The 19,092-nt window shown below is 38.8% G+C and overlaps 1 protein-coding gene across 1 annotated transcript in view; it reads left to right on the top strand.

Annotated features, from left to right (window-relative positions):
• mnta (MAX network transcriptional repressor a) overlaps positions 1-18,049 on the top strand; it is a 33,609-nt gene extending 15,560 nt beyond the window's left edge. The window contains 2 exon segments of the mRNA XM_052110132.1: positions 13,878-14,070; positions 14,453-18,049. Of these exon segments, the coding sequence (XP_051966092.1) occupies positions 13,878-14,070; positions 14,453-15,252 (993 nt within the window). The 3' untranslated portion in view covers positions 15,253-18,049.
• The last annotated feature ends 1,043 nt before the right edge of the window (positions 18,050-19,092 follow it).

Genomic DNA, 19,092 nt, shown 5'->3' with positions numbered 1-19,092 from the left:
CAATTTTAAATAAATTAAAGGATGAAAATGAAACCCATTTCACCATTTCATTATTAAAAAGTGTCTGCAAAATATGTGTCAAAAATAAAATTAAATGATTCGAGGCAAGTCTGACAATTTTTAAATGAAAAGGCAAATTGGAATAAGAAATTGAATAAGAAATTTTTTTATGCTCACAATAATAGTGACAGAATTTAAATTCAAATGCAAAGTTCAGTTTTAATTATAATTTAATTTTCATTTTCTGACTATATCAGTGGCTGCAGCAGAATTCATGTTACATCGCTTGAGTGGCTGCGTGCATAAAAGGGGCAATGTCTTCATTTCTGAAATCATTAAAAAATTTAGCATTGAAAATGAGTTAAATTGCAGGTGTCTCCATTGTGCAATATTATCTTGTAAGCAATATCATATCTCATTTTATTTTGTACATACACCTACCTCTTCTTACATTACTTTTCACTTATCTGTATATATCCTACACACGTTATTCTGTCTGTGTTTTCTGTCTTATTGTGTATTTCTAGATACTTTATTTCTATTATTCATGTCTTGTATGACATATTACTTGTTCTCTGGAAGCTGTCATCAAGACAAATTCCTTGTCCGTCATTGGCAGTAAAGCTCATTCTGATTAGGAGTTCATCCAAGTTTGAAACTTCCTTTTTTTGTAATTACATCCATATTTAACCTATATCAATAAGCATTCAGATTGAAACGAGACCACTGGCTGTTAGAAAAATAAATAAATAAATCTGAGACTCAGCGTGACTTTGTCGGTGCGGAACGCTTCAGATTTTGCCGTATGTCAGATCCTAGTAGATAATTTTCATTTGCTGTGTTAGGAAAGACAGCGCTTATTAGTTGTTAAGCTTGCTCTTATGCCATAAAACAAATCACTCATATATGCATTCTCTAGGTTTGATACTATGAAAGAGGGGATATTGGGGTTTTAATTTGCCGTGGTGTGAAACAATCCAATTAAACTGAATGAACTTGTTTGCCTGTAACATCTATTAAATAAAGCCTGCTGCAAGCATGATGTATATATATTTACAAGTGTGATTCCAACAGTGTGTTCATATATTTTGCTGTTATGCTTGGTATTTTTAAATGTGAACACGATATCACAGCTCTTGCGACCCGAAAAGCACTGTATTGTGGATTCTCTCTTTTCTTTAAATTCACTGTCACTGAAGGACACATAAATGAACATCTACCATGCAACCTCTCTGCGCCCCCTAGTGTGAGGAGCACTGTATTAAAGTATCCTCTCTTGAGCACCACCCACTCATTAACATAGAATTTACATGTTGAAACATTGAAATTGAAAAGATAAAATTAAAACTTATTAAATTATTAAAAAATGTATTCATATGTCGCTATTATTGCGTGAGCATTAAGAAAAAGATTTGTAAAAAAAAAATGTGTTTGCAATTTCTTATACAGATTTGCCTTTTCATTTTAAAATGGTCAGACTTGCCTTGAGATTGTAATGAAATGTCAAATCATCATTTTTATAAAATTTTTTAATTTGACAGGGACGATGCATTGTTATAGTGAAAATGAAAATCAAATCATTTAATTGTCATTTTGGCACATATTTTGTGGACACTTTTTTTTAATAATGAAATGGTTAATCAGGTCTCAATTTTTATTCTTTTATTAATTCATTCCCATAGATTTGTAGTGGATTGTGAAATCCACAGGATCAGCTGCCCCTTGTGCAATGTGAATGTTTTGATGTGGTCATATAAATGAAATAATATTACTGCACTGAATTAAATTAGAAAGAGGTAACATGGTATTGTTACTGCAAAAAATGTGTAAAAAACCTGACTGAGTGATCAGGACCCTGATGGACATTGAAATATCGATTTAGAGTTTAAATAATTTTATTTTGTGAGGAAAAAGACCATGCAGCTATGTTGGAAATTGTTGTTTAGGACAGCTGTAATAAAAGAGTCAGTATATTTACAGTTACAGTTATAATCAAGCTCAAGAAATAGTTTTTTGTGTAGTCGAGCTTCAGTTTATCTACCCAAGGATTCATGACACAATGTGTAATTAAATATTTGAAGGAAGGGTGACCTATATTCCAGGTTAAATGCATGTCACGCGTCATCTCAGTCTTTTGAGCACACATACAAAGCTGAGGCCAATTGTGGTTTTATAAAAGTTGTCTACAAGCTGGACGAAGCCGAGCTACAATCACATTATCTAGATCTAGATCTAAAAAATTGCCGAAAGCATTTACATGACATTTTAAAATGACAAATTATTATTTTAGTCAGACTAAAATCAAACTACTAAATTATTTGTTAACATAGTGAGTTTATTTGTCATCATATATAAATATTTAATCTTAGAATGCCAAAATTGACCAATCAGAATCTAGCATTGCAGCAAGCAGTGTAATAACCATGAGTATTCACCAATGTCCCTTTGACTTACGTTGCCATCTCACCATCAGAGAAATTGTGATTTGTTATCATGAGAGTTTACAATCCCAGAAAAATATCCTGTGAGACGAGCATGTTTACATGGCCTGTGATCAATTTCCTTTGTGTCTTTTGAGTCTTTGTAGTAGTGTGTGTCAGCAGTGGGTGAATGCCAATGTGGGGCAGTTGGCCCCATCTATCATGCTCTTCTAATGACAGAAATAACAAACCTTGATTTTTGTTTAATAATCACCTTGCTGTGTAATCAAACTTTAAATCTTGAACCGTTAAGGAGACTGAAGATTTTTAGTTAAAAAGGAGTAATGTTTTGGTCCGTTTGTCACCCAAACCGATCATAACGCTTCAGAAGACATTAACTGCCGAAGGGTGCAGCGCTATGCAGAAAAGAACAGCGACACCCGATCTCAAAAATGTTTGGGCCAGACCCCCCCAACAACTTTTGGGCCATTTTCAATGTAAAATCCAGGGCCAATTTCTCTTCCCAGTCCGCCCCTGGTGTGTCAGGATGAGCCTGCAGGAAGAGTACCACATGAGGGTGGAGGATGTCTTCCCTGTACTTTTGCACTTTTTGTCAGTCCTGTCTGGTCCAGCGAAGGTGGGTTTGTGCACACAGGCGACATTGTTGCCAGTGATGTCTGGTAATGACCTGCTTTACAACAGGCCTACAAGCCCTCAGGCCAGCCTCTCTCAGACTCTTTCAGACAGTCTGAGCACTGATGGAGCGATTGTGCGTTCCTGGTGTAACTCCCTGTACCTGTCCCACAGGTGTGATATTCGGATGAACTGATCCTGCGCAGGTGTTGTCATATGTGGTCTGCTACTGCGAGGACGATCAGCTGTCCTTCCGGTCTCTCTGTAGTGCTGTCTTAGGCGTCTCACAGTACAGACATTAAAATGTATTGCCCTGGCCACATCTGCAGTCCTCATGCCTCTATGCAGCATGCCTCAGTCACATTCACGCAGATGAGCAGGGACTCTGGGCATCTTTCTTTTGGTGTTTTAGTCAGTATAAAGGTCTCTTTAGTGTCCTACGTTTTTATAACTGTGACATTAATTGCCAACCATCTGTAGGCTGTTAGTGTCTTAATGACCGCTCCACAGGTGCATGTTCATTAATTGTTCATGGTTCATTGAACAAGACTGTAAAACATTGTTTAAACCCTTTACAAAAAAGATCTGTAAAGTTATTTGGATTTGTACAAAATTATCTTTAAAATACAGTGTCCTGAAAAAGGGACGTTTCTTTTTTTTGCTGAAATTTTTTTTTTATATATCACAGTTTATATATTCATTTCATGTTTATTCAGTGTTCATAAGGGGCACTGGGAGTATGTGATTTTTGCGTACATGTGGTTTCAGTTGATCTTACATTTCTTTGGTAAATTTAGAATAGATTTGAATGCAAACTTTTTATGAATCATTATTTCTTTGTGAACTTTCGTATGCAGATTTCAGATACAAATACGTGCATATACACAGATAACTGACTGAAGTTAAATGGTACACTTCTGTGAAAGTGTTCCTCTTTTTCATCCACACAACAAACCAGAGACTCAGTGAGATTTCAATTACAGCCATGCTTAAATACACAGATTACCCAATACCTCACACTGGAGTCATGGGATATCCTGCACTGTAGGCTTGTTTATGGGAACAGCATATCTGCAACGTGGCTCTGTGTTTTCTCTCTCTCTCTATCTCTCTCGTTTCTTTGGAGACCTCCTCCACCATCCCTATATTGCATGTGACATTCTAGTCAATGTTAACCTTATTCAAGTCTCTTTTCCCATCATATGCACACACATAGAGTATATACTTTACATACACATGATGACACACTGTTACATGTGTATAGTCATGTGGTGGCGCTTAAGTCGGCTGAGGATGGTAAACCAAAAGGGGGAGAGGCTAAATCATGTGCTTGGCTTGTGATACACTGAATAAATAGGCTAATTAGTGCAGCCTTCAACTCATCCCTTGGCCCTTAGTCTGTGTATCAGGGTTCCCACGGTAACGGAAGCCTGGGAATATCAGGGAATTTTACAGTTGAATTTCCAGGCCTGAAAAAGTCATGGCATTTATTAAAATCTTAAGTCATGGAAAAATGCTATAGTGAAAACTATACATTTTTCAAGTTAACATTTTTTTGACTTAATAATGCTCTTTGAGTGCAAACTCACAAAAATAAATAAACTAATGAATTGGCAAATAATACAATTATTTAAAAGAAATCTTTATTCAGTAATCACAAACAATTGTAGATATAATGGAAATGTATCTGAATTCCTTATATTGACATGTATTGTGTGCCATTGTGTATGTGACAAATGCAACCTTGAACTTGAACTCATTGGTCAATTGGTGTGGGAATCCCACACCACAATGGAGTCTATGACCTGATTTGCCTCCATATTCACCATAGTATGAATACTATGATGGCATTGCCTCATCCCCCATCAAACACTATCCAGATGTTGTTATTGCTATGTATGAGATAACATCTCAGTCATATTAATGCAGGAGACACTTTAGCCCAGTTAAACTGGCCTGGGCTGGAGTAAGGAGGAGGGAGGGAGGTAAGGGGCTCCACTCCGCGGATCAGGAGTTCACTGGGTTTTGGTGTTTGTGGAGCAGGCTGTGTGTGTGTGAGAGAGAGTAACAGTGGCATGCACAGCTGTGGGCTAGAGCTGAGCCTGGTGCAGCATGCAGACAAGAGAGGGAGAGAGCCGAGCTGTCAACAAGCCTCATCAGTTGTGAGGGGTTGGGCCAATGAAGGCCTGGTTGAGACAGCCAGGAAGGAATGTGCCTGCACCCCCAGGAAATGGAGGACTCCCTTGTTAAAAAACCCCCAGAGACGACTGTTGTGTAACTGTCTTAAACATTTAAAAGCTTGCATTGAAATTTGCATCTGCCAAATGCATAAATGTAAATTCAGGGTTAGATTTCTGTTAAGCCATGATATTCTTAGTAAAAATGTGTGAAGCGACCAAATGTAAATACTCCTTATGGTGGTGGAAAAGACTGGTAACTGATTCATTGGCGGATTTTAAAAAGAGGGTTTTTTCTATGTTATTTAGACTACATAGTCCTAAAGATTATATTCTACTATTGTTAAGACTAACAGAATGAATCAAAGCAGCAAAATGTGTTATGTAAAGCTTTAACACAGCACAATAAGACTATATATGGAGCCCCTAAGAGATACTCAATCAAACAGCCCTTTATACTGCTGCCCAGTGCAGGCAGCACACGCTCGCAGTGTCGCACTCTGCTGCCCTCTCACGATTCCCGTTACCTAGGCAACAGTGATGGTTTTGCGACTGTTGCCATGACTATGGTAGGGTACCCCAGCATCTAATTTGTTAAAACAAAGATGGTAACACCTCAGTGAGGAAGAAGGGCACTCTGAGCTTTGCAAAGGAAGTGATGTGTATTGATTGGTTCATTTAGCTGTAATTGTTTATGAGAGCCCATCAGCAGGAGGCTGAACATGCTCCTTTATCTCCTGTCTTGTTATCTGCACACACCTGTACCCATATCAAATGACTGGCCTGGATCATCTTTCCATGCTGTTATTCTTTCTGCGGGCCATGCTTGCTCACTAGGGCTTGTAATTGCTACAAACCTCTAGATCTAAATTTTACAATGATATTTAGTTGCTAATTCGATTTGTTATGCAGATTTTGAAGTATTGCGATTTTAGCTGTTTTAATACATATATTTTTTTGTTGTGTCATGACAATTGTTTCTCTGTGCAAAACAGAATTTGCAAGTAAAAGGTAGGGATGTGCGAACTGCCAATTTTCATAATAGACATGCAAAGAATTATATTTTTGAATGAAACCGAAGCGATGGCATCACAAGGCGAGCCTCGCTCCGCAATAAAAGTTGATGAGCCTTTTTATTTTATTTTTGACTGCTAAATGGTTTATTAAAGTAGTCATACAGAATCTGCTAAATTAATCCTAAAAAAAAATATACCTTTCTCAACACCTCACGAATAAACCTGTGGATTTTGCATCATATAAAGTACGTTTCCAGCAGAGGATTTTAAGGCAGACAGTGTACAAGCGGCACTTTGATGGCTGTAGCAGTGTTGCATTAAATGACTGAATGTGAAGAATTAAAGGGATGAAACTTCTCAGAGAGAACCTGTTTGTTAGGATCTCTGCACAAATCTGTCTATCATTGTTTCAGCATATTAGGCTAAACGTTTAATTTTAAAATTAAAATGTAATTTTTAAACAGAAACTATTTTAAAATAGTTCGTTTCAAGAATCGCGACTTGCAACAAAATATTTTTTTTTGCCACCCCTGTTCTCCACCATACGTGATGTGTAAAAATGATGAGTTGTGTGATATGTGTGCCCAGAGGGGCTTAGTGTACCTTTCCTGCTAAGATTAGTTCCAACCCTCCACTAACACGCCTGTCATTTTTAAACAAACCCAAAGGCCTTGTTTATCTGGTTCAGGTGTTTTAATTAGGGTTGGAACTGACCTCTGGAAAATGAATGTAATTATAGTGAAAGCTAATTGGTATTAGTCATATTTTAGATGATTAGAGCATGTTTACATGCACAATCTTACACGATTATGCTAAATAAGCTGACAACATGTGTGGTCATGCAAACGCCTTTTATGCAAGGGCGTTTTATATGCTTTTTACATTTACAGGCTTTCCTTAATTGTGGTTATGTCATAAATGGTTTAAGCATAAAGAGATCAACAAACATGGATTTTTGCCCATTATCCGGAATATTTCGCTCTACATCTAAACACCTTTACCGTGTTCTTACCGGCTTATCCAATGTGTGCAACTGTTCTGCACATGACTTTGTTATGTCAAAAGCAGAGAATAATCTGAAGTCTCATGTAAACATGGTTTTCTTGTGTTTTCTAAACTGTATATCAGTATATATTTCCCAAAAGAACTTTAAGGCTGTGTACCTACCATAGTATTAACAAAGGACTATCCTTTTTTTAATGGGACGACTCTAAAGGTGGGTGTAAAGGGGGTCCAAACATTTTTTGATTTGTCCACCACCACCACATTCAGAGGTGGTTGAAAACGCATGTGATCACATCGGGCTCGAATTGGGAATGCTCATTCGTTCTAATGCATTTAAAAAACAGCGAAGCACCACTCACTCACCGGTCAACAAACAGATGTGCAAATACAAGAGTTTTAAACATAGCTAGTTACGTGCAGCTTTGGAAGAAATGAAAGAACACAAATACATGTACATCCACAAGACCTTCACAGAACTTCTTCAAAATGCTTAAAAATCAACAAAGATGGGAAGCACGAACATCTGATGCTCAGTTAATATAGGAACTCCACAATAACAGAGAATTTTGTTGTGAACGTCCTGTTTGTGCTTAAATAATATGCAAGGATAATAGAAAGAAACGGTGCACCATTTTTTTCCTTTTCTTTGTATTGACCTTTTGCGCTTTTATCATTAAGTTATACGTAGTGATTGATGCATTTCATCATGGAGTGGACATCCCTCCCCTCACAATCCAAACACAAGTGCTACTCCACTTGTGATCGGATCACCCAAAACACATCTTTATGCCAGGTGTAAACAGGTCTATAAACAGGACTATAGACAGGTAGTATAAGTTGCACCACTTATGATCTCAGACCTGTTTATTTCCACAGATGAAATTGTTCTTTGATTATACATTACACTTTTTCCAAACAGGATTATTTCTAGACTGTTTACACTCTTCACAGCACAATAGTTTAAACATTTGTTCTTCGCCCCTTGACGTTGCCTAAAAGAACCTTAATTGAGGATGTAATATGTCTATTTCCCTCCATGCAGTGTCTGAATGCATTGGGCATAATAACTTCAGTCTGTTCTCATGTAATACATATTGCTGGGTTTGAGTTCCATGAGTTTTTCTCATGGAGTTTCCTCATCTTTTGACAGACACTTTAATCTTTATTTATTCATCCTCTTAAGGGCCTTAGCTGTTGTGCCCTTGTTCCCTGTTTGTTTCTCCTGCGTCAGCTGACAGAGCAGAGAAACTGGGTCTCTTAAGCCCAGCCCAGTGTCTACAAAGTCTTGCCCCTGTCCCTCCCCTTTCACTTGGTCTGTGTGTTTTAGATTAATGTTTCTCTAATCTGCATATTTGTGAATTTGGTCCAGTATGTACTTGTGTCATTTGTGTTTATGTGATAGGACAAAGATAGTCTCTGGTCTCTCTGCTTGTTTGCCATGAGCAGTCTGACTCTACCCAGATGTCCACTTGTGATTGGCTGAGCTCATGTGTCATATGCTCCTCCCACTGATCTTACTCCGCTTGTGCACTCCAAGTGAATGCCTTCCCAGAAATGGGAGGAACAGTCATGCCTTGCGTAATCCACGCATTCGTGTGAGTAGTAGGGCTCTGTTGAAAGCAACAACAGAGGGTGGGGGAAGTGTGCACTGAACTGAGACATCCAGGAAGAAACAGGAACCCTTCTATATGCCTATAGAGAATGGTTAAGATTACAGGCACACTTACGGAGAACCACATGACATTACTTTTAAGACTAAGGAATTTCACAGATTGCTTCCTTATAAAAAGCACTAATACAGGAAGCTTTATGAGGATATAAAAAGAAACATCCCTTTTTCAGGACACTGTATTTTAAAGATAATTTTGTAAAGATCCAAATAACTTGACAGATCTTTATTGTAAGAGTTTAATGAACATGCACCTGTGGAGCGGTCATTAAAACACTAACAGCCTACAGATGGTTGGCAATTAAGGTCACAGTTATAAAAACTTAAGACACTAAAGAGACCTTTAAACTGACCCTGATAAATGCCAAAAGACAGATGCCCAGGGTCCCTGCTCATCTGCGTGAATGTGACTGAGGCATGCTGCATAGAGGCATGAGGACTGCAGATGTGGCCAGGGCAATACATTTTAATGTCTGTACTGTGAGACGCCTAAGACAGCACTACAGAGAGACCGGAAGGACAGCTGATCGTCCTCGCAGTAGCAGACCACATATGACAACACCTGCGCAGGATCAGTTCATCCGAATATCACACCTGCAGGACAGGTACAGGATGGCAACAACAACTGCCCATGTTACACCAGGAACGCACAATCCCTCCATCAGTGCTCAGACTGTCTGAAAGAGTCTGAGAGAGGCTGGACTGAGGGCTTGTAGGCCTGTTGTAAAGCAGGTCCTTACCAGACATCACCGGCAACAATGTCGCCTATGGGCACAAACCAAAGACTGACAAAAAGTGCTCTTCACTGACAAGTCGCAGTTTTATCTCACATGGGGTGATGGTCGGACTCGCAGTTATCGTCGAAGGAATGAGCGTTACACCGAGGCCTGTACTCTGGAGCGGGATCGATTTGGAGGTGGAGGGTCCATCATGCTCTGGGGCGGTGTGTCACAGCATCATCGGACTGAGCTTGATATCCTGCAGGCTGCAAGACATGAATGTCAGTGTTCTGCCATGGCCAGCGAAGAGCCCGGATCACAATCCCATTGAGTACTGAGACCTGTTGTATCGGCGGGTAAGGGCCAGGGCCATTCCCTCCAGAAATATCTGTGAACTTGCAAGTGTCTTGGTAGAAGAGTGGGGTAACATCTCACAGCAAAAACTGTCAAATCTGGTGCAGTCCATGAGGATGAGATGCACTGCAGTACTTAATGCAGCTGGTGGCCACACCAGATACTGACTGTTACTTTTGACCCCCTTTTGTTCAGGGACAGATTACTCCATTTCTGTTAGTCACATGTCTGTAAAAATTGTTCAGTTTATGTCTTAGTTGTTGAATATTTTTATGTTCATACAAATATTTAAACATAAGTTTGCAGAAAATAAAAGCAGTTGAAAGTGAGAGGACGTTTATTTTTTTGCTGAGTTTACATTAATCTGGCTACTTATCAGATAAATTCATAGACATGAAGTATTGATTTATTTTATTATCTGTTTTGAAGATTAGTTTAAAGCTTCCCCTTAGAATAATAATTGATTACAATGTATTACATGGCATGGCAAAATGATGAATACAGCAAACATTTTAAAACGTTAATTTATATAGAGGTGGGAAAAATATTGATACGTTAATGTGTCGTGATATTGTATCGATATTTGCATGCCAAATATCAGTATTATTTATATTTTTCTTTTGTGTATTGAAACTGTGTTGTAATAATGTTTTTGAAGTGTTCAGACTTCTGTTGTATTCATAAATTCTATAATTTATTTATAAAGACTAGTTACATTGACCTAACGAGAGAGAGAGAGAGCGAGAGCCAGTATGGTTTTATATGATTATGGCTTTGCACTGTACATAAATATTAGGAAATAAACTGGACTTGTTTTGTAAATTGGCACTTTTATATGGATTTGGTCATTTGGAAATAATTCTCTTGATGAAGATGAATGAGAAACATTGAATAAAATATCGGAATATATCGTAGATTTGAAACGCAAAAAAAAGAATCGCAATAATATCATATTGTGACCTAGATATTGATATAATATCTTAATGCCAGTTACCTTGTGATTCCCACCCCATAATATATTAATGTCTCCATTATATTTGATGCTCTCCTGGGTCCTTTTGACAGCGCAGAAAAGGACTGCTGACTGATGCGTTCTTGAAGCAGCTCACTTTGGTTGCATCGTGTCTCAATGTATTGGAATATATATGTCACGTTTAAAGATATTTAAAATTAAATCTATTTTGAAACTTGAAAAAGCCTCTCGAAACTCCTGTATTCTGTAGTGCTCTATCCAACTGCCTGCTGTCGTTCTATACTAGTGTTTTGCGAGTGTAGGGGCTGATGCTGCGCTTTTTATAGTGCCTTTCCACAAGCTGAAGGACACTTTACACTCCATATACATTTAACAGGACAAAGTACATTAATATACATTTCAACAGGAGTTACAATCTCAATTACAAAGGGAAATAAAACATTAATCAGTAATAGACAGATAATGCGCTGAGAAAAGTTGTGTTTTAAGCTGAGATTTAAAGATAGAAATAGAGATGTCACGGAGGCTCTGAGGTAGAGAGTTCCACAGTTTATGTGCAACTACACTGAAGGATCTCCCACCAAAAGTGGATAGACAAAATTTGGGAATAGACAACAATTTGGAATCAGAAGAACGAAGAGTGCGTGCTGGTGGTATGGATGCAGCAGATCATCTATATGAGGTGCCAGATCATTGAGAGCTTTGTATGTCAGGAAAATTATTTTAAACTTAATACGACATGAGACAGGCTGCCAGTGAAGACTAAACCAGATGGGAGTAATGTTTGCAAACGCTTGGTGTTAGTGAGAACACTAGCTTTAGAGTTTTAGATGTATTGTAATCAGGCAATAGTTTTAACTGGTAGGCCAGTAAAGACTTTACTGACACAAATATTGACACAAATGTCAAAATGTATTAAGCATTTGTGGCCCAGAAATCATGATCTCAGTTTTGTCAGCATTGAATTTGAGGAAATTAGTGTTTAACTGAATTTTTACATAATTGATACAGGCAGTTAATGAGCTGATGGCATGTGTTTCATCAAAACATGCGGATGTATAAATCTGGCTGTCATCAGCATAGCAGTGATCCGAGTGAAGTTTGTGATCCGAGATGCCAATTTGTGTACCGGTTATAGAAACATTATTAAGACCTGATGTACAAACTAAGACCATGGTTATGGGTAGAAAAATTCACATTCTGTGTTAAATTGAAGCATTCAAGATCATTCATGAGTTCAGTTGTATTTGAACAGTCAGTATCAACATGGATATTGAAATCACCGAGCAGTATAACATGGGGAGACATAGCACACGCAAGAGTGTTCAGAGAAAAAGTGAGGCTGATCATTTTTGGAGTTCGTTAAAGCAATAACACAATGAGAGCAGTTTCACCAACAATCTTGAGAACCAGATATTCATGTGTGTATGTTAAGATGTGACATTATGAAATTCTGTCAAAACCGCTCTCATGCCATCTCGACAAACAACAGCTAGTCCGCCCACTTTTCCATGATGTTGGGGTTTAGATAAATATTTGTATCTGTGGGGAGTAGTGATCATCTTTAGTTAAATGCCTCGGTGGAAGTTAGTTTGAGCATCTTACCAAGTCAACATCAGTTTTACAGCACCATCTTTTTGTCCAGATGGAATTGCTGTGGAAGATGAGCGATAGACAGACTGGATATTCTGTGGTGAGCGATGGATATACCGCCGCCGCCGGAGGATTCTGAGTTCACAACAGAGTTCATATGTCTCAGAGTCTAAACGCGGATGGCAGTTTAAGACTTAAGTCATGATGTCAGTAGTTGGATTTCCATGGCATGAATGCCAAGGACGTAAGCCTTAAAAATAATAAAATGCTTTAATGAAATCCAAGACATGTTCAAGACAAGCAAAAACAGTCATGAGATGCCAGCTACAGCAACCACAATCAACAATATCGTGTTAGCCAGAACCCTGCCTAGTCTACACCTAACAGTTGATCGAAAGGAAGGCAACCCAACCGGTCAAAGATCTGTCGACACAGGTGATAAAGAGAGTGGAGACTCACTCAGTACCCATGCTGAGAGAGGTGAATGACAGACAAAGTTAGGGCTCACGACATACCCGTGAAGCGGAGTGTGAGCGGTCCAGTCTCCAACGCCAGGTAAATGCTGATTTTATCTGGTGCGCAGAAATAAAGTAAGGCATAGAATCCAATTCCAAACATGTTATAGATCCAGAAGCCAACAGGATTTAGCTTTTTATGTACAGACTAATAAATGAAAAGAAAAACAAACACACAAAAAAGTAAAGCGGAAGTAACCAGATGCTGTGGTATAAAAGGAGTTTTGGTGTTGTTGTATTATTAATTGATGTGAATTAACACATAGTTGACAACCCTAATTAATACAGAAGCTCTTTCAAGGCCATTTTTACTACAGTTATTAGGTAGCCATTTTGAGTCGCAAGATTTCTCCAGTTGCAGTGGTATGAAAGGAGAGAGACCACGGAGTGATAGGAGAGACATGAAAGCAACAGTAAGTTGCCATGGATAGCAGTCAAATTTGCAGTGTAGCGGTAATTATACAAAATATTTAACCACTTACGCTCCAATTGACAAATCTGGATCAGGAATTTGAAAGCACTGGTAACATGTTCACCAAGCTTCCCCAAGTTCTGATATAGATGCTGCTAGATTTATAAAAATAATGGCTGGGGTGTTAAGGAAAAAGCCACCATTAATGATCTTAAGTGCGTGGGCATGTTCTTCTTGTCTAGTATTACTTTGACCTGCTTTTTGCTGCACAGCAAGGTGAAATTTCATTTTTGAAGCAGTGTGTTTTTCCGTCTCTCGACTCCCAGCCCATCCCCCAACTCTTAATGTGTGTGAAAAACCCTCACTTGTTTACTACTTGTTTTCCCTGTAGACTCTGAAGAGGAAGGAGAAGGATTATGAGCATGAGATGGAGCGATTGGCACGGGAGAAGATCGCTTTGCAGCAGAGACTTGCAGAGCTGAAGAACGAGCTGAGCCAACAGTTGGATGTGATTGAGATTGACCGTGTTGTTCGACAGACTGTCCAACCAGAAGATGACCAGGCCTCAACCTCCACTGCCTCAGGTTAGTACTGCAAACACCCAACAAAGTATGGTTAAAATGCCTTGTCTGTAGTTCAGTTGGTTATATAATTTGTTTCAGGTTAAATGCCTGGAAAACCATTACTACAGACATTTTGACTCCATTTGCAAAACAAATAAAAAAAGGTGTCTACAGAAATGAAATCATTATTGAAGTACTGTATATTGGAAAACTGTTGTGCATTTCTACATAGACTTCCAGTACAAGTACATAGTGGTCAATAAATCTTTTTTTCCTTTTTTATTTTACAACATACCAGTCACTTATTTTCTGCAATAACTGACACCATGGTACATATCCTATTGATAAATCCAAAAAATTACGTTTTATACTTTCTGACCTTTCTTTGTTTTTGGCCCCACAGAAGGCGAAGACAACTTTGATGAAGATAACGAAGATGAGAGCTTGTCAGCTTCGCCCACAGCCTTACCCAAAGTGCCTTCTGCGCTTCAGTCAGAGTTAAAGAAGCCCCGGCCTGCCCCCTCCTTCATAATGCAGCACATCTCTATCCCACACAAACTCTCTAAGACTTTGCCCACCATTACCACAGCTCAGCTATCTCCTGTCACTGCTGCTGCCCCAATTACAGCTCCTACTTTGCTCCCAACTTCTGCACACCCTCCTAACGGTCCAGCATCCACTCCTGCCTCCCAGCAATCACAGGTAGTGGTGGCCCCCTACACCCTACCTCCTGCTCATACCCATATAGTGACTACACCCAGCCTCCAGCCTACTGTCATTGCCCATGCCGGATCGGCTTCACACGCCTCTGTCATCCAAACAGTCAACCACGTCATCCAGCCAGGCTCCAAGCACGTGGCTCACATCGCCGCCTCCACCTCCAGTTCTGTGCAGCTGGCCCCTGGACCTCAGTCCTTCAGCCAAATCACGGTACACCCAGTGGCCCACCTACCTACAATCTACCCTCAGCCTGTTACTGTCACACAGCCTGCTGTCATGAGCCATATCGCACACACACTCTCCCACAGTCAGACGAATGGCATGTCAGCCCCCAGCACACAGGCCACCGTGATGGGAAAGCAGACGGCCATGGGCACCCAGGTGGTCACCCATCACCCTCAGCTGATGGGCCAGACCGTCCTTAACCCAGTCACCATGGTAGCCATGCCCTCCTTCCCAGTCAGCACACTAAAGCTGGCCTGAGGTGCTGACATTCCCACCCATAGATAGAATATACACAATTACAAGGTGATGAACCCCAAAGCCACATTCAGCATTGCAATCAAATGAACTCTAAATCTACAGGACTCAGTACATTCCAAATGACAAGAAAGTATATAAAGACTCTAAGCAAAACAAAGAAATTTATTGAATGTCTAATGCTATATAATGATATATAATAAAAGACAAAAAGAAATACTATCTTGGGCGAACACAGAGTTTGATGTCTAGAGCGCTTGTGTGCTGCTTAGTATGTGTGTTAGGCACTGTAGTGGAGTGTTTTATGATGTAACCGTGGTCCGATCTGAATTTACAACTACTCTCAGTCAGCGTATTGTCTGACTACTGATTTAAATGACTTGATGATATAGAAACACCCATTATACCTCACAATGGGCTCCTCCTCAGCTAACATAACACCTCAAATGATTATCCCTCTCAGCACCACTAGAACAGGTATAATGTAAAAAAGGACTCAGATTCTAGTTCCTACGGTTCTGTCTGTCCAATGTCCACTGACCTGGTCACTTTGGTGTCAGCCTTCAAATGTTTAGAAAAAACATGTGGTTGATGCTAGACTGTAGCATCATAATTTGACCCTGTCCCAAATGCACTAGAGTCTAAATTTTGCCTGGACTATCAGTATAATCTGAAAGTAAGAAAATATGCTATTTTTAGGCGCACATTCTAGAGTTAATGTCTTTATCAAAAAGGTGATTGGCCCTCTTTAACCGTAAGGGGACATTTACAACGAAAGTGTTTTGTGTTGGTCTGCGCTGTTTGTCAGTTGTTTTTTCTATGTAAACATGCGCTTGACAGCAGAGACTATTTAGCTTGATACGGAGCACTTGCAGTAAAATGAATACGAGAAATTGGAATGCCCAACATGGTGGATGTAGAAATGGAAGTCCCACCTTACAGGTAAAAGAGCCAATCACCTTTTAGATACAGACATCGTCTGTCAATCACCTCAAGGACGAGCATGCACATTAGCTTGACCAGCCTGAAAGAGCTGCTGTTTTAGCATGATCTGAGCTAAGGAAGAACAATTTATGATACCATTGATTTCGGATTTTACTTATGTTAATTGTTTGTAGTCTTAACTAACAATTTTGGAGATTTTTGTCTTTCCCCATTGAAGAAAATAGGAGCTTACTTTTATGCCACTTATATCCATAGGAAATAGCTGCCTGGCAGCATTCCCAAGATGGCTGACGAGTCGACTTGCCTTGAAAAAGACTTTGCTTGATGTCTTTGACCATTGCTCAGCATCTTGCTGTAGTTTTTTTCCACACAGATTGCTGATGATGAAATTTGATCAGCAATGCGGACGAAAAAAGTATTCTTTGGCCTTAAGCAGGGACTTCCATTCCTACAGCCATCAATACGAGTGAACCGTCTCGACCTACAAAGTCTCTGGTAATAAATGGTCTGATATTTGGTCCACCACTCTGAAAATGGATGCATCATGGATGTATCAAGGGTGCTTGTGAGTGCCCTTCTGAAACCTAAAATAACAAATGAGACACCCCTACGGTTTTGTGGACTTCACAGATGCTCTAAGATATAAGATAGCAAGTCTACATATGGACAAAACGTACAGTAGTTTGAAACACCTGGACCATATTTCAAGTTTTTATATGAGTTTATGTAAAGTTATTGTGCTCTAGCTGGCATAGAGACTATTGCTTGTGACTGTCATGTGAGTCATTGGAGGGAATCTGACAGCAGTGCCTTAAACATTGTCAATCTGATTCCTGTTCAATGCTGCACAGACGCCCCCTTTTGTTCTTTTTCTGTAACTGCACTCATTCAGAAAAAAATATATTCGGTATCAAAGCCTCCTACTCTGCCTATAGCCCAGTGGTGTATGAATTCAGCTCCTGTTGCCCATCTTCGAAAGGTTAAACAAAAATCAAATAGCCATTAAATTGCAACGGAGGGTGAAAAAAGACTGAAACTTATTGTAAATGTATTCCAGAAATTACAGTAGGTAAGCATTCAGTGTCTTCATCTTGCCCGTGATAATGACATATTTATGTGGGCTGGAAAGTCAGTCAGTACATGGTTGTTATTTTGTTTTTAGGGTGCATGTAGCTGATGTCATGAGTGTTTAAATATATGTGCTATAATTCTATCAGACACAATGTAAGGCATGATGTAGTTGTATGTGTGTTGCAAAGGCACATCTTTTGGTTACGGAGAGTTTTATGGGAGTCAGAGGGCATGGGCAGGGAAATGTCCCGCACCAAGCTTGAGATTATCAGGAAGGTGTCCCGTGTCTGTATTTAACCGCACTGACCGATATACAGATCTGCAGGTAGAGCACAAGCTGAGTACTAAGAGATTTGATTTAAACTAACACTGTGATACTTCTCAGTTGTCCCATAAAAGCAAACCAGGTTTACAAATCAGCCTAGCATTTATATTGAGAGAAAGAGTCCCTGCATTTGTCTAGTTTTTGTTAGCGTGTGAGAATTATTATTATTATTATTATTTTTTTTTTTTTATGGTTTTAATTTGTCAAGTTTTAGTTTTGTGTATTTACACGAGTAGGATGTACACATGAATTCTTAGATGTACGTGGTTGTTTTTGCATGTAGATGGATGAATTCTGTTTGAACGATAACTTTGAAAATGTTTTTTTTTTCTGGGACTATGTATAGTACTGTATATGTTTTCAGACCTCTTTCTACACTGATATTATATATATACACACACACACACACACACACACACACACATATATATATATGTATGTCTGTGTATATCTATATATCTATATACTATATCTATATATATATATATATATATATATATATATATATATATATATATATATATCTATATATCTATATATATATATATATATATATATATATATATATATGTGCTTTCCCTATGGAGAAAGTTTAAGTTGTGTATATAGCCTGTAACTTTGGGGCTGCATTTAGATCTAACTGTCCATTTATGTTATGAATAAAGAGGAGCAAAAGTAAATAAAGAACAAATGTGAAATAAAAAAGAATTGTATTATCCTGTAATCATTTTTAGACATTGCAAAAGTATTTGAGATTCAAATTGACTTTAAAGAATGAAATTTAAAAGAAGTCAGTAAGCCATTTTTTTTTATATCATTATTTCTTACATTACTTTTCAGTAGCATATCCGTAAGACCCAGGTGTTTAGTGAGCAAACTCATATCAACTGCCTGGCCAAAAAAAAAAAGTTGCCTACTTGGTTTGAGAGTCAAACCACTCTGTGAAGTCCAATTCATGTGTGAAAATGATTCCTCATGCTTCAGCTCTTTGAACCACTCTAACATTTTGAGCCCAATGAATCTTGGCATTGTCGTCCTGGAATATGCCCGTGCTGTCAGGGATGAAAAATAAATTAGTGGGATAACCTGGCCATTCAGTACATTCAGGTAGTCAGCTGACTTCATTTTATTGCCGCATAATGTTGCTGAGCTTAAACCTGACCAACTGAAGCAACCCCAGATCATAACACTGCCTTAAATCCAAATGGGGACCTTTTTTGGACAAACAGTGTAGTTTATATTGCAATGAAAGTTTAGTGTGGTCTATGCTCAAGATTCTGAATCAAACCCACTCTACTCAACTTTATGTGATATGTTTGTGCAATTTGAGTTCCCTCTTCTCTCACAGAAACTTTAAGGATTGTCTGTTGTTTGCATGGTTGACATTCCCCATAGCCTTGATGCAAACATGATCACCTCTAAGAAAACAACACACCACAAGTGATGAGAAGTGAAATTATATCTGAAATACAATCAAATCTTTTAAATCCTTCAGTTAAATC

Source organism: Xyrauchen texanus, chromosome 38, assembly GCF_025860055.1.
Source record: "Xyrauchen texanus isolate HMW12.3.18 chromosome 38, RBS_HiC_50CHRs, whole genome shotgun sequence".
Taxonomy (NCBI): Eukaryota; Metazoa; Chordata; class Actinopteri; order Cypriniformes; family Catostomidae; genus Xyrauchen; species Xyrauchen texanus.
Note: the sequence above shows the minus strand (reverse complement) of the source record. Positions and strands in the feature narration are given on the sequence as shown.